General features: G+C 37.8%; 1 protein-coding gene across 1 annotated transcript in view; it reads left to right on the forward strand.

Moving 5' to 3' along the window:
• Positions 1-1,487: 1,487 nt before the first annotated feature.
• DROSHA (drosha ribonuclease III) overlaps positions 1,488-18,536 on the forward strand; it is a 70,447-nt gene continuing 53,398 nt past the window's right edge. The window contains exons 1-10 of the mRNA XM_080610095.1: positions 1,488-2,339; positions 4,322-4,414; positions 5,430-5,661; positions 6,593-6,734; positions 9,349-9,503; positions 12,592-12,672; positions 14,414-14,500; positions 14,608-14,694; positions 16,463-16,534; positions 18,333-18,414. Of these exons, the coding sequence (XP_080466221.1) occupies positions 1,489-2,339; positions 4,322-4,414; positions 5,430-5,661; positions 6,593-6,734; positions 9,349-9,503; positions 12,592-12,672; positions 14,414-14,500; positions 14,608-14,694; positions 16,463-16,534; positions 18,333-18,414 (1,882 nt within the window). The 5' untranslated portion in view covers position 1,488. The remainder of the gene's footprint in view (positions 2,340-4,321; positions 4,415-5,429; positions 5,662-6,592; positions 6,735-9,348; positions 9,504-12,591; positions 12,673-14,413; positions 14,501-14,607; positions 14,695-16,462; positions 16,535-18,332; positions 18,415-18,536) is intronic.

Raw genomic sequence — 18,536 nt, forward strand, 5'->3', positions numbered from 1 at the left:
TGGGGCCACTAAATTCCACAGACTTACAACATAAACATTGTTCTCGTTCTGCAACCTAAGTTAAGCTAAAAAGTACTTTATATTTTCCAGGTACTAGCTTTTCTTATATCAAGCCCCCCCCCCCCTTTCTTTTACCTTTACAATTTCCTTTGCTATGTGACTGTTTTGCTGAAGAGTTCCGGCCCTTCTTTAACTTGTGCCTTTAGCGAGCTTTGTTTCTGTCATTGTAAAGTTGTACAGTTATATCCACATAACCACACTTATGATTTGCGAAAGCCAGTACATTTATGTGTTTATCACACTCAGCAAGCTCCATCTTTTGCAGCAGTGGCACAAGAATGCAGCTGAAAGTAGTGCTCTGAGCAGGGCCGTGTTGCATGGTAGCAGGCAGGAGAATAATCTGTATGTGCACTTTAGCATCAGCAAAGCCTCAGTAAAAGTGAGACTTTGTTTTCTTTATCTGGTGATCTTTCCAGTTATGTACGTCTGTCCTTTCGTTCTCTTCTTCTCCCTTAAACCAGGATTTGACTTCTGTGACTACTTTTTTTTTTTTTCCCTCTTCCTTCATTCCAGCCAAGACACCATGAATGATTTCTTAATTTAATTTTTATTTTTTCTTTTTTCCAGTTTTTGAAACTTAACATTGTAATTAAAGAATCAACTTTTAACTTTAATGAAGCACAGTGGTTTTCATTTATAAACATTAATACAATGCAATAAATACATGTATAGTTTTGAGCAAGACTTAAGCCTACTTGAAGCAGTGGCAATTTGCTGGAAAGGTAACAGGACCAAACAGGCAGCTGAGGGATTTTTTCGGAACTATTTATTTCAGTGGAATTGAAGTAGCAGCACAGTCTACATAATTTTTATTTCTGTAACCTCTAAGACCCTCATTCCACGAAAATATACCTACCTAATGTAAAGTACTTTGAAATAGCTGTAGAATTCATTCCCTTGCTAAACTGGATCTCAATTGTGAATGTAGATTGCTATTATCTCATTTAAAGTTTACAAGATTTGTTGGACCAGGTAACTTGCAATGAGGTGTTAGTAAAGTCATTCTGTCTGAAGTGTAGAATCTGTTCTAGAAAGGACTCCTCATTTCAGAGCTTTGGGTGACAATAGTATTTGTTGAAATGAGTGGTTTCTTTGGTGTGGGGTGCCTGAAAGCTTTATATCAAAAGTGTCCAGTTTTGCCCCAAGTGAGAGAGAATGCTCCAGTCTGGGTTCTGGATTAAAGACAGTGAGGTGCTTTCATGGCTCAGAGACTTAAAGAAATCAAAGGGACATGTATGACCTTTACTAGAGGTCTGAGTAGCACAAAGCTCCCAGTGAAAATCAGTGGACGTTGTTCACTGCTTCTGTTAAAGGAAGCTTAGGAACTGTCGTTTCAGCACCCTGGGAGTAGTTCTTGCAAATGCATTAAGGACATTCTACAAAAATTGTGTGACACTGGACTTTTATTTTCCTCATTAAAGGTGAGCCATGTCTTTCCATTCCGGGCGAGGATGTCCCCGTGGTCAGGGGGGACCAGGAGCAAGAGGTTCAACACAGACCTACCGCCCTCAGAACCTACGGCAGCTTCACCCACAGCAGCCCTCTGTACAATACCAGTATGACCAGCAAACTGCCCCTCCAGCTACCTATTCAAACCCTCCAACCACTGGTTACATGCCTCCCAGGCCAGACTTTGTGCCCTATCCTCCTCCAGTGCCCCCTTCCACACAAAATCCCATCAGCCAGTGTCCCATGAGGCCACCGTTTCCAAACCACCAGATGAGGCAGAGCTTCCCGGTGCCTCCATGCTTCCCTCCTGCTCCTCCACCAGTGCCAAATCCTAGCAATACTCCCGTGCCAGGAACTCCTGCTGGGCAAAACACCTTTCCTTACATGATGCCTCCACCCACAGTACCGCATCCTCCCCCTCCACCAGTCATACCACAGCAAGTCAACTACCAGCCTGTGTACTCCACAGGGTATTCACAGCAGTCATTCCCACCACCAAATTTTAACAGCTACCAGCACAACTCTGGCTCCTTTCAGAACAGCACTACCAACAGCAGTGGTGGCAGCACTCATTTTCGGCACACGGGTCAGTACCAGGGAGAGAAGTCACAAAGCGATCGACGGTCTCCAGACAGAAGCAAGCACTACGATGAGCACAGGCATCGTGAGCACAGTCACATCCATGGTGACCGGCATCGGTCCACTAACCATGGGGATCGCCGGGATCGCGGACGGAGTCCTGATAGGAGGAGGCAGGAAAGCAGTCGGCACCGAGCAGATTATGACAGAGGAAGGATGTCGCCTCATCACAGAAGTTACGAGCGTAACAGGTAACTTGGGGTATTTTCTGCTTGCAGAGAGCTGTCATCGTCCCATAGTACTATGGCTTCAATGCAATGTTCTTCTATCACCCTTGTTTTCCCCTCTAGCTGGGGAGGTCGCCAATACTCAGGTGTCATGAAAAGAGCTATTGTTTTGATGCCTTTTAGGTATGCTGCTTCTGCCTCACCTTTGCGAGCTGGCAGATTTGTTGCCCTTTTTTTTGTGTCTAGTGATCTAGGCCAGAATATTCAAAAAGAGACTGGTAACTGAGCTTTCCCATGTCACGTATGAAACATGAATTCACACACAGTGTATGTGGAAATGAAGCCACTTTGATTTAGCTATGCAAAGTTTTAATTGCAGAACCTTACACAGCCGTATTTCAAAAACAAACAAACAGACCCCTCCAAACAAACAAAAACAAAACCCCAGACCTCACATTCAGTAAGTTTTACTTTGATTTCCAAAAGATATTTGTAGAGAGCAATAAGGTCTCCCCTGAGCCTTCTTTTCTCCAGGCTGAACAATGCCTGTTCCCTCACCAGTTCCTCATAAGACTTGTTCTCCAGACCCTTCTCTAGCTTTGTTGCCCTTCTCTGGACCCGCTTCAGCACCTCAATGTCTTTCTTGTAGTGAGAGGCCCAAAACTGAACACAGTATTCAAGGTGTGGCCTCACCAGTGCTGATGTCCTGGTTTTGGCTGGGGTAGAGTTAATTATCTTCCTAGTGCTGTGTTTTGGATTTAAAATGAGAATAGTGTTGATAGCATATTGATGTTTTAGCTGTTGCTAAGCAGAGTTTACACTAGGTCAAGGACTTTTATGCTTCTCACATGAAGTGAGAAGGCTGGGGGGTGCACAAAATGTTGGGAGGAGAAACAGCTGGGACATCTGACCCCAACTGACCAAAGGGATATTCCATACCATATCATGTCATGCTCAGTATATAAACTAGGGGCAAATCTGGCCAGGTGCCACTTCTGGGGAAATGGCTGGGTATTAGTCAGTGAGTGGTGAGTAATTGCCTTATACATCACTTGTTTTGTATATTATAATTATTTTCTTATTGTTATCATTATTATTTTCTTCCTTTCTATCTTACTAAACTGTCTTTATCTCAAGACATATGTTTTCTCACTTTGATTGTTTTGATTCTCTTCCCCATCACACTGAGGGCTTTTGAGCAAGCAGTTATATGGTGCTTAGTTGCTGGCTGGGGTTAAATCATGACATCGGAGTACAAAGGAAGGATCACTTCCCTAGTCCTGCTGGCCACACTATTTCTGATACAAGCCAGAATGCCATTGGTCTTCTTGGCTGCCTGGGCACACTGCAGGCTCATGTTCAGGTGACTGTTAACCAGCACTCCCAGGTCCTTCTCCACTGGGCAGCTTTGCAGTCATTGTTCCCTAAGCCTTCAATTAATTTAAAGCTCTTCTGACCCAGAAATTTAAGTGATCAAGTTCTCTGTGTCTACCTGAAAGTTGAATCTTGTAGATGAGATTCATAGTTTCAGCATGTGGCAGATTTTCTGTGTCTGTCAGGTTTTTGTGTGTACTTGAGGTGGCTGTCAGGAAGAGATGGCTTGCCTGAAACACTTGAATGACTGCTGTGCTTACAAAGCAATTGTGCATGGAATAGGTTTTCTTTTCCTTCCTTGAGGCACGAAGAATGGTTAAAGATAGAATAATCTTCCCCTTTGCCATTTGTAACAGGAGAAGAGGAAGAATGTCAACAAGTCTTGTGGCGAATTTATAGAAACTACCTCTGTATGGTATGAATTAACCCTTGTATTGAGATAGATGGCTTTATGACAAAGGTGGAGGAGCTAGGTGTCTTATCTTTTACAAATTTTGTGAAGGTCAGCATTCAGAATGTCTTCACTTGTGTGTTATTTTGAGTAACAGTCTCAGCCTGCTTCTGTGATCCTTTCAGGTATGGAATATATGAAATGCCAGTTTATGTATTTAACTTAGTTTTTGAACTCCAAGGGAGCGGGAGAGAGAGCGGCATAGGCATCGTGACAGCAGAAGGTCAACATCACCGGACAGATCCTACAAAAAAGATTACAAGAGAGCAGGAAGGTAACGAAGCTTACATTCGGTCTTTAATGTATTTGAGGCTCTGTGCATTCATGCATGTGGGGTTTTGTGTTTTCTATATGTGTATTTGTGCCTGCTTTGAAACTCAGAAAAGATGAGTGTCTTTAATGTATAGCCATCTGCGTATACATGCAAATGTCAATTGTCTCAAGACCTTACACAGTTAAAAATAGGATTCATCTCTGAAGGGGGGGCTTCACTGCTGTGTCCTAAAACCTTCCTCTTACATCTGCTTCCAGTCTGTAAAGTGCCAAGATTATTTAAAGTTGTTCTATGTTTAGCTTATATTTAGGATCTTTTCTTACATTGATGCTCATTTCTTTCTGAATCCTGGGTAGTTGAAAGCAGTGCGACATTATTGGCTCTGTAGACAGAGGAGGTCAAAAAAATTAAAGTAGTTTTAATAGTTTTCCTACATTCAGCTTTTAAAAACAGTACTCTTGCAGTACATAAGGAATATCACAGGTTGTGTGTTTCAAAGGAGTGCCAGAGCTAGAGTAACACAAGCAGTGTGGCTTCTGTATAATCCTTCTAATAAACCCCTCTTCTATCATGCAGATAGTTTGTGGGCTATATATGAAACCTTCTTTGTATTGTAACTTTTAGTTGAGAGCGATGTGGCTTACTTTTTTGTAAGCTTTTTTTTGTAAACTTTTTTTTTTTTTCCAAATTTGGAACAAAATCGAAAGTCACCTATAATGCAAATAGGAATTTTAATCCGAAATAGCTTTTTTTTTTTTTTTTTTTTTTTTTCATTTTAATTCCTGAGTAATGTTCAAAATACAAAAGCACTTTCAATTTCAAGTATTTTTTTTAATAGTAAGTACTACAAAGTACCATACTCTTCACATGCAAGTTAGGAGAAAGAGGCAATTGGATTTTGCTGTAATTTATATTATAGAATATGTACGGATCTGAAGCAGACTATTTGTTTTTCATTAGAAAATTGCCACTGTTGAAATAATAGAGTTGCTTTTGTTTGCTTTCTCACATTAAGCCGATCTCCAAGCAGAGAGAGAAAGAGACCCCGATGGGAGGAAGACAGAGAAAGGTGGTCTGAGAACCAGAGTTCCAGCAAGGAGAAAAATTATGCTGCTGTCAAAGACAAAGAATTGGAGGAGAATGCATCTGAAAAAAATGAAGAGGAAGATGAGGAATTACTTAAGCCAGTCTGGGTTCGCTGTACCCATTCTGAAAGCTATTACTCCAATGACCCTATGGATCAAGTGGTATGTTTGTGAAAGAACTGTAAAATTACTGTACACAGTCCTTTTATTATTTGTTACTTGATTAATGTGAATCCTTCATCAGGATCATGTATTGTGTCATTAAATCCTTCTCTCCTCCCAGACATCTTATTCCCTTAACCCTGTTAAAGGTTTTATTTATTAGTATTCTCTGTTTTCTTTAGTTTCTTCTGTCTGTTTGCATTTAGATTAGTGGTACATGAATAAGGTCTGCTTTTTTGTCTCCAGGAGGGAAGGGTGTTTTTTTTCTGTTGCACCTGTACTTGAGTAAAGATGCCTCAAGCACCATATATTCCCTCAACCTTGGAGAAATTTTGTACAGAAGCAGGAAGTCTGTATTCTTTGTACTTCACAATAATGCTTCACAATAACTACGTGGTGTGGTAATAAAACTGCATTTTTTGGTTGGTTGGTTTGTTGTTTTATTTTGACTTTTTGTTTTGTTTGGTTTTGTTTTGTGGTGCATTTTGGTTTTGTTTAGGGTTTTTTTTTGAGAATAACATGGAGAGTGTGAATTCATGGTCATTCAAACCAGGCAACAAAATGAGCTGGGTTTTGTGTTTCTTGTATCTGATAACATTCTTTTTAATTGCAAATACTTTTACAGGTCTCTTGTTTCTTTTAAACCTGTTAAAAATCAATGCTTAGCTGTACTAAATATTCTTAGCCATAGTTCTGCATCATTAGGTCAACGGTTTGATGATAATGCATCAGCAAATTAAGTAATTTCTCTGCTCATTCACCCAGTGGACAATGTGATGGTACGTTAGAGCCTTAAGTAGCATTGCCATGTTTCACTGAACTATACAGACCTGAATTTTTTGCCCTCTTGCTTTTCATTGTGAAAAGCTGGTTCATGTGCTATTTTAACACCATCTTTTTTTTTGTTGTCGTTCTGGTTTTTAATTAACAGGGGGACTCTACTGTAGTAGGAACAAGCAAGCTCCGAGATCTGTATGAAAAGTTTGATGATGAGTTAGGAAAGCGACAGGCGAAGGCCAAAGCAGCCAGGCCACCGTGGGAGCCACCAAAGACGAAGCTGGATGAAGATTTAGGTAGGCAGAAATGGTGATGAAGATCTGAAATGGAATAATCTGTAGTTAACCTGGTTTTGGCGGTTGTGTGTATTTAATAATGTTGGTAGGACAATCTGTGTTTCTTAAATCCTTCCTTTGTATTGTACATCCATGGCACTGTTGCTTTTGACTGCAGAACAACTAGATTATTTACCCAGAAAGCCTAAGGGAGAATGGAGAGTATCCAGCATTGTCTTATGCTGAAGTCTCTTCCATGATGTGAAAGCATGCTGAGCATGATCATATCGGCCAAAGCATGGCACAGGCTTTCAGGAGCTCCTGGACTTACATTTCTAAAAATGAAGCATGAGTAGTGGTGATAAACGATGTTTTGAAACCTGAGACTTCTGCACAAGATGATAGTAAGCAGAGCTGCACAGCCAATATGAATGATGAACTTTGTGCAGTAACAAGCAGCACCACCCATATAGATCTTCTTGCAGTGAAATATGTCTACTAGCCATATCAATTTAGGGGCAAATACTGGTTGAATTATCAGAGCATACTTTTTGATAACAATTTGTCTACTCAGAAGTCAGCAAAAGCTATTTTTCTGATTTTGTTTTGTGAGAAGCGTTAGCTGTTCTTTTTACACTTTCATTGTTTCATTCCAGTTATATTAGTTCAAGAAATTCTTAGGCATTTCACATTAATTTAGATACTCTGTTGGGATTGCTTTTTAACTTATGCTTCATTTTTGCCTGCTGAACTGCTTCAGACTCACATCTCAGCTTAGTAACTCTTCAAATCATATATCAAAAATACTGAATATATATATATATGACTTGGTCAGTATAAAAAGATATAATAAAGATGAAAGAAAAATAAATACAGATTAAATAAAATGTGAATTCACAAGAATTACTATCAATTTTAACTGTAGGGTTTTTCAAGAGGTATATTTTCATGTGGATGAAGCAAGGACAAAATTGCTACATTCAGCATACTGGCGTAAAGCTTTACTTTCTCAGATCTCTGCAGAAAGAGCTCCTTCGTTGCTCCAGTTTAAAATATGATAGAGCCAAGAGCAACTTCTCTGGGTTTTTTTCCACTCTTTCCAGAGGACCCAAAGGCTCTGCATCTGCATTGGTCCTCTGAGCTGACTTGGTGTCTGTGCCAGCTTCTACTACATCTATGATTCTAATAGCTAATAGTGTCTAATAGCTTGTCTTATTTTGTATTTAAGTAATTCTGTATCTGTTCTGCCTTTGTTAGCCATAATTGTGTATTGTAGTGAGATAGCAATGCACTCCAAGAGCACTTTTATATCATGAAAAACTGATTTCAGTGCATGAAATCCAGCAGTTCTGGACTGGTTTTTCAGAACTCCAGCTGACTCTCATAGGTCTCGCCCTCCTTTTGCACCTAAAATTAGACTTGTATTGCTGATTAATGGTTATCAGAGAGCTTTGAAGACTCAAGTGTTTGTGAACATTTGTAGCACATCTAGACAAAACTTGATTTCAACTGAGCATATATGACCTATGTAAACCATAGTGCCAAGTGTGTATTTTAATAACACTTTAGGCTGAATTATGGACTGTATAAAAATATATCTTGATTTATTTAAAAAAAAAAAGAAACATTTTGCTAGTAATGTTCTCTCATTGTCTCTCTCCTTCTCTTGTATTCAACAAATACACATATTTTTAACCATAATTTCACGGTATTTCAAAGCACTGGCATTTTTTTTTCTCTTAAGTCAAAACTTAAAAACGGAAGAAATGTTGCTCCCTTCCAGAAATAATGAACCTTAGTTGCATCATGGTATATGTCATGGCTATGAAGGCGTTTAAATTGGAGCTGAGGGGATCCATGGAAATGAGTGACATTACATGCATAAGAAAGGGAGTCACTTGTATGTAGCACAGGAGGTTAGAGATATGTGAGATCAGGTTCTGGGTGTTCTTTTATTTTTTAAGTCCAGACACTTATTACTTTGATAACACCACAAAGGAGACATTTTTTAAGACCACCTTCTGTTCCTTCAGTTAGTACAAAGAAAAATGTCTTTAAAAAGAAGAAAGTAGGGAGGAAAACTCAAAGAACAGGGCTTCCAAAAATCTTATGACTGACTTAACTCAGCTAGTAGTTAAAGTGTGGTTGATGATTTGGTTTTTTTTTCCATATCTCTGGTTTCTAATATGTGATAATGGATTTACTAGAAATAACTGATTTTGAAAAATGAGTCTAACAGTACATGTTCTATAATCTATACATATATACTGTTTCAAAACAAGACAGTACCTTGCAACAGACAGGAGCATTTTTAGGTAAAATGAAACTACATATAAGCACTTCGCTCATAGCAAACAATTGACTATTAAACAAGAGGTTTTGTTCACTCATGGTAGTGATATTATGTGTCTTCTTCTTTCATGTGTGCAAACAGGTGGTGCAGTTGTTATAAGCATTTAATATCCATAGCATTTGCTGTAATTTTTAATTAAAGATACAATTATTGTCCCTCTTTTTTTTTGTATCTTTCAGTATGCCACAGTTAGCTATGTCGTGTTAGAGAATGCATTACTATTGGAAAAGAGAGTGTGTGCTAGTGTTTTTCAGCTGACTTTATTTTTCCTGTGTGAATTAGAAAGCTCCAGTGAGTCAGATTGTGACTCTGAAGATGACAGCAGCTGTTCTAGCAGTTCAGATTCAGATGTTTTTGACGTCATTGGAGAAATTAAGCGTAAAAAAGCACACCCTGATCGTCTCCATGAAGAACTGTGGTACAATGATCCAGGACAGGTATAGTGAGAGGAAAAAGTACTGTATGCTTGTAAGTCATTTTCCCCTGAAGTCTGAAAATACTGCATTGTTGTCAAACATGCCGAGTGACATCTATTTCAGTATGCATTTTTTACCCAGTTTTTCCCTTTTCTCTCTGATCTTCTTCAAAGCACTTTGCTTTTTGATTTCAAGACTGTGGTTCCAGCTCATGAATCCTGGGGATTATTCCACTGGAATCATGTCTGACAGTGTTAATAAAACCTGAATTGCTAACAGTGTACTAATGCTGTCCTCATAGCCCTGAAATAAAAGTGCACAGATGAATTCTGGGATGAAGCAAACACAACATGTTTACCTCCTTTACAAGTTTTCCACCGAAAAGCTCTCAGCTCATAATGATAAATAATGTTTTAAATATGCAGTTAATGCTTCTAATTTCTTGTCTAGTGGTTCTTTTGTAATTGCATGGAGATTATAGTTCTCATTAAATGTAATTGCTAAGCTCATGAAGTGCTGTTTTGAATGTATACATTGCACAGAAGACTAGTTTTTGTTTGCAAATTTGCCGTCTTCATCTTTCTTAAATATTTTACTGTGTATTCTAACTCATTGTCGCATGGCGTCTCAGTAAATTTATTTTTCTGGCACTTTGTGTGATGCATGAGTTTAGCATGCAACAAATCATAATGCGAAAAGATACTGCGATGCTTATTGCCACTGTGGTAATTCAAAGATCTGTTGAATATTCTATTACAGATTCATATTTATCCTTCTAGTTAAAAAAAATAATACTTTGAGCATTGCTAGCTGTTTTTATTTATATGGAAAGCAAAATAAATGAACTGTTTAGATATTTAGCTGAAAAAATTGTGTAGCTCTTGGGCACACTTCAAAGTAATGTTCTAGGCAAGAATATTAGCTAAATAAAAAGAACTGGAATAACTGTAGGATGAGTAGTTTCAGGAATGCATGGTTTATGAGTTTTCTACTGAAAAACTTTCTTTCCCAAAACTTTCTTGAGATTGAGTCTTCATCTTTCTCAATGGGAATGAAATCGGAACATGGTGAGCTTGTCAGTGCTGTACTACTTCTGAGTAGATTTTATTTGAAAACATTTGAAGTTATCCTAGATATTTATCTGGTATGCCAAAATACTTTCTAACTATCACTACGGAAAACAGGAATGATTGCTGTGTGCACACTAGCACATACGAGTACACCATTTGGCATCAAACCAGCTTTTTAGGACGGATCTTCCCAACCCTTTAATCTGAGTAGTGTGCTTACTACTTTGAACAGTCTCCAGCAGTGCTAGCAGTTGCCAGAAAGTAAATTTTTAAAGTTGATGCCACTGCAGTGGCCCTTTTCTTGTGAGTGTTATGTGCTTGTTTGTGTTGCCCTGTTGGTCAGAGAAAGTTAGAAGTCATTGCTTATGTAAAATTGTGATCTTTCAACATTATTTTATCATCACTTCATGATTGATGTTCTGCAATTCTTTTCCATGAGCAGTGTCGTTAGGGACATGATAGATAGGTATCTGACTTGCTTTTCGTGTCCTGGGCTTCTACAGGTACTTCACATCTCTGTTTTGGTTTGCTCATTTAATATAAACAGAGGCAGTGTTACTGCTAAAGTGTTCTAAGAATTAAGGGTGAGATTTTAAAAAATAAGTGATTATTATTTTATTAGCTTCAGTAAGCTGATATTTTGGGGGGAATGAAGGGCAATTTTACATTTGACTGCATTTTTTAACTTTCTTCTGTTTTATGGCTGCATAAGACAGTGAGGAAGCATGCTTTTACCTATGAGCATGATTCAGTTTCATTGAGCTTGTACTTTCCTCCAGGGTCTCAGAATGTGGAGAAAAAAAAAAACCACAACGTATGAACAAAAAGCTCTCATGTCACTCTGTTGTTAAGATTGCATGATGTAAGTTCCCAAAAGAGTCATGAAGTGCCCTACTTCTTTCGTTCCTTTGCACATATGCTTTGTGCCAGTCTGAAGAAATTAAATTGAGATGAATATTCAGAGAAGTAACATAAAAAGTAAAAAGTTGTGTCCCTCTCCCAGCTGTCTAATGACTACATTAACAGCAGTTTGGTGTTTTTTGCTTTCTGAGGTATCTTCACATTATATCTATTGTATGATCATGCTGTTTAGCCCCACTGCTGATGCTGTTTACATTTTCAGAGAGCTTGTAATAGCACGGAAAGTTCTGCTTTTTGTATTGCATTGTGGGGTTGTTTTTTTTCCCTGAGTCTAAAAATATATTTCAGTTCTTGGATTCAAGCTTTGAAAAAGCTTTGAAAAGCTTTGAAAAAGCCTGGGGTTGGGAACTTAATTTCTTTCTCTGGCTTGGTTCTGGGTTTCTTCAATGGGCATGATGTTAAGAGCAGAAAGCATTAGCATATTGCAGTAATTGATAGTCTGCATTGAACTTGGTCAGGAAAGTGAAAAGAAAGACAATAGCTTTATATTGTGTGCAGTGACCCTTTTTGGTGTAGCTACTTGATGCACCCATACCAAGTACTGAAGAGTATTTCTCCCGCTACCCCCCCCTTTTTTTGGTTTTTTTTTGACTGATCTTCTCACAGGATGGATTTGAAGTGTTCGCATTAACTCTTTAAAGTACCAAGTGAAAATCTTCAAATGGTCTACTTTGGATACTTTGGGTGATAGCCTTGACACATGGCAGAGGGTTTAGTCAGGGATGGGATTTCAGTGAACTTAGTGGAACTGTTTGAACATGGAGATTTCAGCAGTTAAATATTTGCATGTGCCTGTTTAGGGCCTGAATTTTATTTTAGGCAGACAGTGTACTGTTTGTATGCATAAGAAATGAAAAAGATGTATATGATAGTAGAGTGGTGCAGTTCTGCTGAGAGTGGTTTTCCATCTTGTGCTTCTGAAAGAGCGATGAAGTTGAGTGCTATTGTGCAGTTTTCTTACACTAGTCTATAGTGTTTTAAATTTTATTGGCTTAAGAACATCCACTTAATCTAAGCATGACAGGCTTTTAGAAGCATCAGCACTCCAGGCGTTAAAACTAACATACTTTTCCAAACCCATTTTTCAATAAAACAAAATCCTATTTTGGCTTTGACAGATGAATGATGGTCCTTTGTGCAAGTGCAGCGCTAAAGCCCGGCGAACAGGAATAAGACATGGCATTTATCCTGGTGAAGAGGTAAGTAATTCTGAGAATTGCAATTATGAATACAAACTTGCTGCTGTAAACCCATACTTGGGTTGATTTAGATTTTTTTTTTTTTACATGATTTACAGGCTGAGTAAAAAATCCTGTGTGACTTTAAATCATTTTGTTATATAACCTCGTATTTAAAATGCAGTACTGGTAATGAAATCCACCTGAAAACTATGGAAAACTTTTGCCTGCATTTGTTTAGTTCTAGGGTTTTGAAAAATGGTGTTGGAGTATTTTCCTTAGAAATATTCATTTGTACAGAGTATGCTTTATGATCAGTAACATTTTTGGAAATAAAAAAGTGGTGCTCGGATGACCTCAAGCTTTTTTATTCTAAAAAAGAAGTTTGTTCTGGTGAAAGAATTAGAGAACATTAGTACGTAGGGTTTACAATTTACCCTTGTAATTTTTCTTGAATAATTTTATTTTTCAATATGCCTTTTCACATACATTTACTGAAACATTCTTTTATTTCTCTGCAGTTAAGGATTTATGAATGCTTCTGTGAATTATTCCAGTTCAGAAAATTGGCTTTGGTTTGAAGCTTATTATAAATCACTCCAGTTCAGGATCAGTCCCTCCTCACATTGTGTGTAGTGTGTTTTTTATAAAGAACAAGGGAGAAAATTTAGGAGGAGAAAATTGATATATAAAACTTGCTGCATGAAGGCAGCTGCTCCCTGAAGCATGGCCAGTTGGGAAATTTTCTGAGATTATCTGAAACCTCAGGATATACTAGTTTTAGAGTGTCCTGTAGATAAAACTGCTTAGCTTTAAACTGGCTGGTTTGTAACTGTCTTTTTGCAGCAGTGAGAAACTTAATTTGGGGCTGAACAGCCAGAATAATTACCCTCCTTGCTGGATGGGCTATGCGAAGTGCACGTTGCTGCATAGTAATATCACTATCTTGCCATCACAATCAGGCCAACTTTTGTAATACTCTTTAGAGTAGTACCCCATTTGCTGCAGTGATTTTTTTGTCCTCCTGCAGAAATGTATTCTGAACAGGCTGGTGTCAGCCTCTGAACTGCAGCAAATTGGATGTAAGCCATATGAGAAACTGTTTTTGTCTGACTGCTGAGGAATTTTAGGTCTTTAAACTGGATGCTTCAGAACAGCCTGGAAGAAAACATGACTTCCAGGCATTTGGTGTTGTGTCAGTTTGCACAAAGGGCTGGCTGCCTTTGGATCTCTCAGGCAGACAGAGTAGGGTTACCAGGCCTGTCTCTGTGGTAATAGATTAATCTGTTCTCTTCAGGACCCAGATTTGCCCCGGGCAGATGAGCTGATATTTGTCTGTCTTGATGACACACTTTGAGATTTTCTTATGTGAGGTCCAGGTTCCTTTTTGTAAGCTTTTAAAATCAGTTTCCTGAAACAGATCTATATAAAAGAGGAAGTTATCCTGGTATGTAAGCAACTAACTGCTGTGTGTAAGAAACATTAAGAGTCAAATGGAAAATTAAAAAAATACAGCAGTTTTTCACCTTTTTTTTTCCCTTTTGAATAGCTTTAAAAATATTCGTGAAAGTGAAAATACAGATAAGGCCTCATTTTCCTTATTCCCAGATTTTATTTTTTATATTTTTAATCTTCACAGTTTTTATAGTTTATCTAATTTTTCTTAATGCCTATTTCATGGTTATTATAAATGCTTTATTCTCTCTTTTAATCTAAATTTGCCTTGACTCTGCACATAATTCTATTTATCTCTTTCTTTAAGCCCATTAAACCATGTCGCCCCATGACCAACAATGCTGGAAGACTATACCACTATCGAATTACTGTGTCGCCTCCCACAAACTTCTTAGTAAGTACTTAATAAATAATTCTAACTAGGACTCTAATTTTGTTTTCGGTGGTGGGAGTAGTACTGCTTTTTGCTTACTCTGTGGTGGTTTTGTTTGCTTTTTTAAGACAGACAGACCTACTGTTATTGAGTATGATGACCATGAATATATTTTTGAAGGGTTCTCAATGTTTGCACATGCCCCACTAACAAACGTAAGTATGTTCATTACTATATATGTGGGATTTGTTTGGAAGGTAGTCTGTTTATGCCCTGAAGTAGAACTTCTCTAAAATGACATGTGTGTTACAAACATCTTTCCAGCACTGTGGACAGGGTAAAGACATTTGTGCTAATGAGTCTCAGGTTTTGTCTTGACAAATATTAAATTCTGTAGGCATTTAAAGGCAATTAGTTTTGTTTTGAAAGGAAATATAACAAGAAAAGGACATGACTGGTATCTGACTGCCCTTTTTTTCCAATATAAGCTGTTAGCTATATCTGCATGAAAAATATGCAAGTGCTTAGTTTCTGTACACTTGAAGATTTTTTGTTATCTTAATATTTCAAAAACTCTTTTTTCAGATGCCATAGTGTTTGTTTCTTTTAGTTTTATTCCTCGTACTAGCTACAGCACCAGTGCCAAAACCTGGTACAAAAATGGCTATCAGTACAGGACTGGGAAGTAAGAATACTCGAACTGAGAGGCACTGAGAAGAAAATATTTTTTTTCCAAAAAGTCTGCTAGCATAGTGCATATGACAACAGTTTACTTTTGGTGAGCAGGGGAAGGGTCTCTAGTTGACAGAAAGTCAGGGAGAGAGTGGGATTCAGCCTCTGGCATGGCGGTGTGAAGCATTCCTGCCTAGTAGCAATAACTCAGCCTTGGGGTTCAAGGCAGATTTGTCTCAAGGCTTTACATTTTCACTTTGCAAATGAGTGGAAAGGAACAGTTTTGGCTTACTCCCATTTAGAGGACAGAGAGAACACTTTATATCTGTGTGCCTATTGCATGACAGGAAGGCAGAGAGGTATGAAAATTTTTAATATACAGAGAACAAAGAAGACATTTCTCATCTGACACAAATAGTGAAGCCATTGAGCTTACTCTTACTGTAAAGTACATGTGTGGTTTTTCTCATTCCAAATCGGGGAAGTGATCAGCATCATTTTTACAGAGTTGGATTGGAAAGCAATGCTGTATTGGCAGTTCCTGTTACTAATGTGTATAAAGCCCTTTGGAAGGAATCTCTTGGTGTCCTGAGGTTATTATTGGCAATATAAAAACTGCTGTTTGAGAGGCATTTCTGTAGTCTATTAGAAATTTAGCCTTTTTGTGTTAAAACATGCCATTTAAACAAACATATGCACCTTCAGCAATATGTGGGCTTTGCAAATGAAGGCACCTTTTTTCTGAGGAGAAAGAAAAAGGAATTAAATGATTGTCTTACTAGTTAGTTGAGTGAACTTCTGAGAATATTTATTTGATGAAATTAATGTAAAGCTATAGATTTATTCTGAAGTTCTTACGCTGTGCTGCTATGACTTAAAGCTGGTTTTTTTAAGGCAGTATAGCTAACAGAATTGGCAGTGTGCTAAAAACACCTTGCCTTCAGGTCACTGTATCAATCTGACATATGTCACCAACAATAAATTCACTTCCAAATATACAAGTGAGAGAAGATATGGGTTTCCTAAGCTTTGCTTTTTCTTTTAAGGAAAATTTTATCTCCAGTAGATGGCATTATTTAATCTTCCTTTACCATCCCTCCTGTCAGCCCTGTGTTATTACAGAAGTAGCAGTTAGAACTGTTACTTCTCTTTGATGTGCTTGTGTTCCCCCATCTTTGCATGATTCCCCAGAACAGCTGTTTTAGTAAGTGCCCTTTTCACTAGACAGTAATACCCTTGCATACAAAATTGTATTAACTATACTTTTTATGCTGTATAGTTTTTCATGCCGAATTTCTATTTTCCTTTCAGATTCCACTATGTAAAGTAATCAGATTTAACATTGACTATACAATTCATTTCATTGAGGAGATGATGCCTGAGGTAAGAAGGATAATTAGTCAAAAAGTCAGGGTGGGTTATGAGTTGTTGATATGCTTAATGGATTAAACTATTTAGAATCCCACCTTGTGAAGTCTCTAAGAGACAGGCTGTGATCTGAGTGAATGGCTGAATAGGAACTTGCACTCACAGGTACTCCATCTACCTAGACTATTAATATATTATATTAATATTATAGAATCATAGAATAGATTGGTTTGGAAAGGACCTTCAAAAGTCTTCTAGTCCAGGCCCCCTGCAATGAACAGGGACATCTTCAACGAGATAAGGTTGCCCAGAACCACATCCAGCCTGGCCTTGAATGTCTCTAGGGATGGTCCATCTACCACCTCTCTGGGCAACCTGTGCCCATATTTTATCACCCTCATTGTGAAGAATTTTTTCCTCATGTCCAGCCTTCTCCCCTCTTTTAGTTTAAAACCATCACTCCTCATCCTATTACAACAGGCCCCACTGAAAAGTATCTCCCCATCTTTCTTATAGGCCCCTTTTAAGAAATTAAAGGCTGCAGTAAGGTCTCCCTGGAGCCTGCTTTTCTTCAGGTCAAACAACTCCAACTCAGTCAGCTTTTCCTCATAGAAGAGGTGCTCCACCTCTCTGATCATTTTTGTGGCCCTATTCTATGTTATTATATATTAAAATCAAATAGTAGGAAGTGCTTATATCCACAGTTCCTTTTCATTTAAGTTATATACAATATATATCAGGTACTCTTATCTGTACTACTGAGTTAGGCATTATCCTTCTCTTACAAATGACAAAAGTAAGGCAAATGGAAGTGCTTGCTTGCCAGGACCGCATAAGTCAACGGCAGAGCTGAAACTTAATGATAAGTGTGAAGGTCTGAAGATTGCTTATCAGTACTTAATATAAGTTGTTGCCAAAACAAATTTCCTGTGGGTACAGACAAAGCCCGTTCAGTTAATAATAGAAATTAATCCCTGGTGAAACCACTTTGTGAAGTAAATTGTTGCAGTGGAACAGCATGTGTAGGCACAGAAAAAACCCTACATATTAACTACAAAGATAGGATCAGTGTTTAATTTAGTCACATATACTTACATATTTTTCCTAGTTACCTCTTTCTTTTTTTTGTGACTCAACAGCATCTGAGTTTATGCAAGAGCCCTGAAATTCCTCAACAAGATTAATATGATCAAAGCAATTAATTTCTTGTTAGTGAATCTACTGTGTTGTCTCCAAATCTTGTTCTAAAACAATAAATGGCCACCAAGCAAAATAGAAAATAGGACATTTTTTGAACTTCTGGTTAAGCGGCTACAGCAGTTGGCTACAGTGTTATTTGCAGACTCTCTTTACTAATAATTACTTCCGAAGGAGGTTGTGTTTGGGGTGTGGAATTTATGGCTAGTATAATACAAGTAGAATTTATATACTGATTTTGTTATTGTTGTTGTTCAAGAAAGCGTCTTAAATTCCTTAATTGCTGAATGAAAGCTCCTTGGTTTGGAGGAGCTGCTTCTCCGCTTGATGAGAATCTCCCCCCAGCCTATACTATGTTGATTTGAACACTGAATAAAAAGTCTTAATTACAGTGCTTCCTGAAGAAACCACTGTGTTATGTTTCAGTAGATGATTACAGATATATCGATATTGTTTCCAAAGCCCAGTGTCTAGTGGTTGGCAAATACGAAGACGCTGGGTTTTTCTTTTTTTTTTTTTTCGTTTTATTTCAGTCACTTTTTCATTTCGTATGTGAGTGGCACTGTATGTATTGTAGTATTATATAATTATAATTCTGGTTTATTTTTTTTCCCAGAATTTTTGTGTGAGAGGTCTTGAGCTGTTCTCTTCATATCTATTCAAAGATATTTTGGAGCTGTATGACTGGAATCTTAACGGTAACTTATTTAGGGGAAAAAAAACTGAACAAACCAACATACCCAAATGCCAATTAGTTGTAGCTGTTGTAAATAAGATTGTTTTATTAGGCTCTTTGGTGTAAAAAGAAAAAAGTGGAGAG

Source organism: Psittacula echo (genome assembly GCF_963264785.1).
Source record: "Psittacula echo genome assembly, chromosome: 2".
NCBI classification, from domain to species: domain Eukaryota; kingdom Metazoa; phylum Chordata; class Aves; order Psittaciformes; family Psittacidae; genus Psittacula; species Psittacula echo.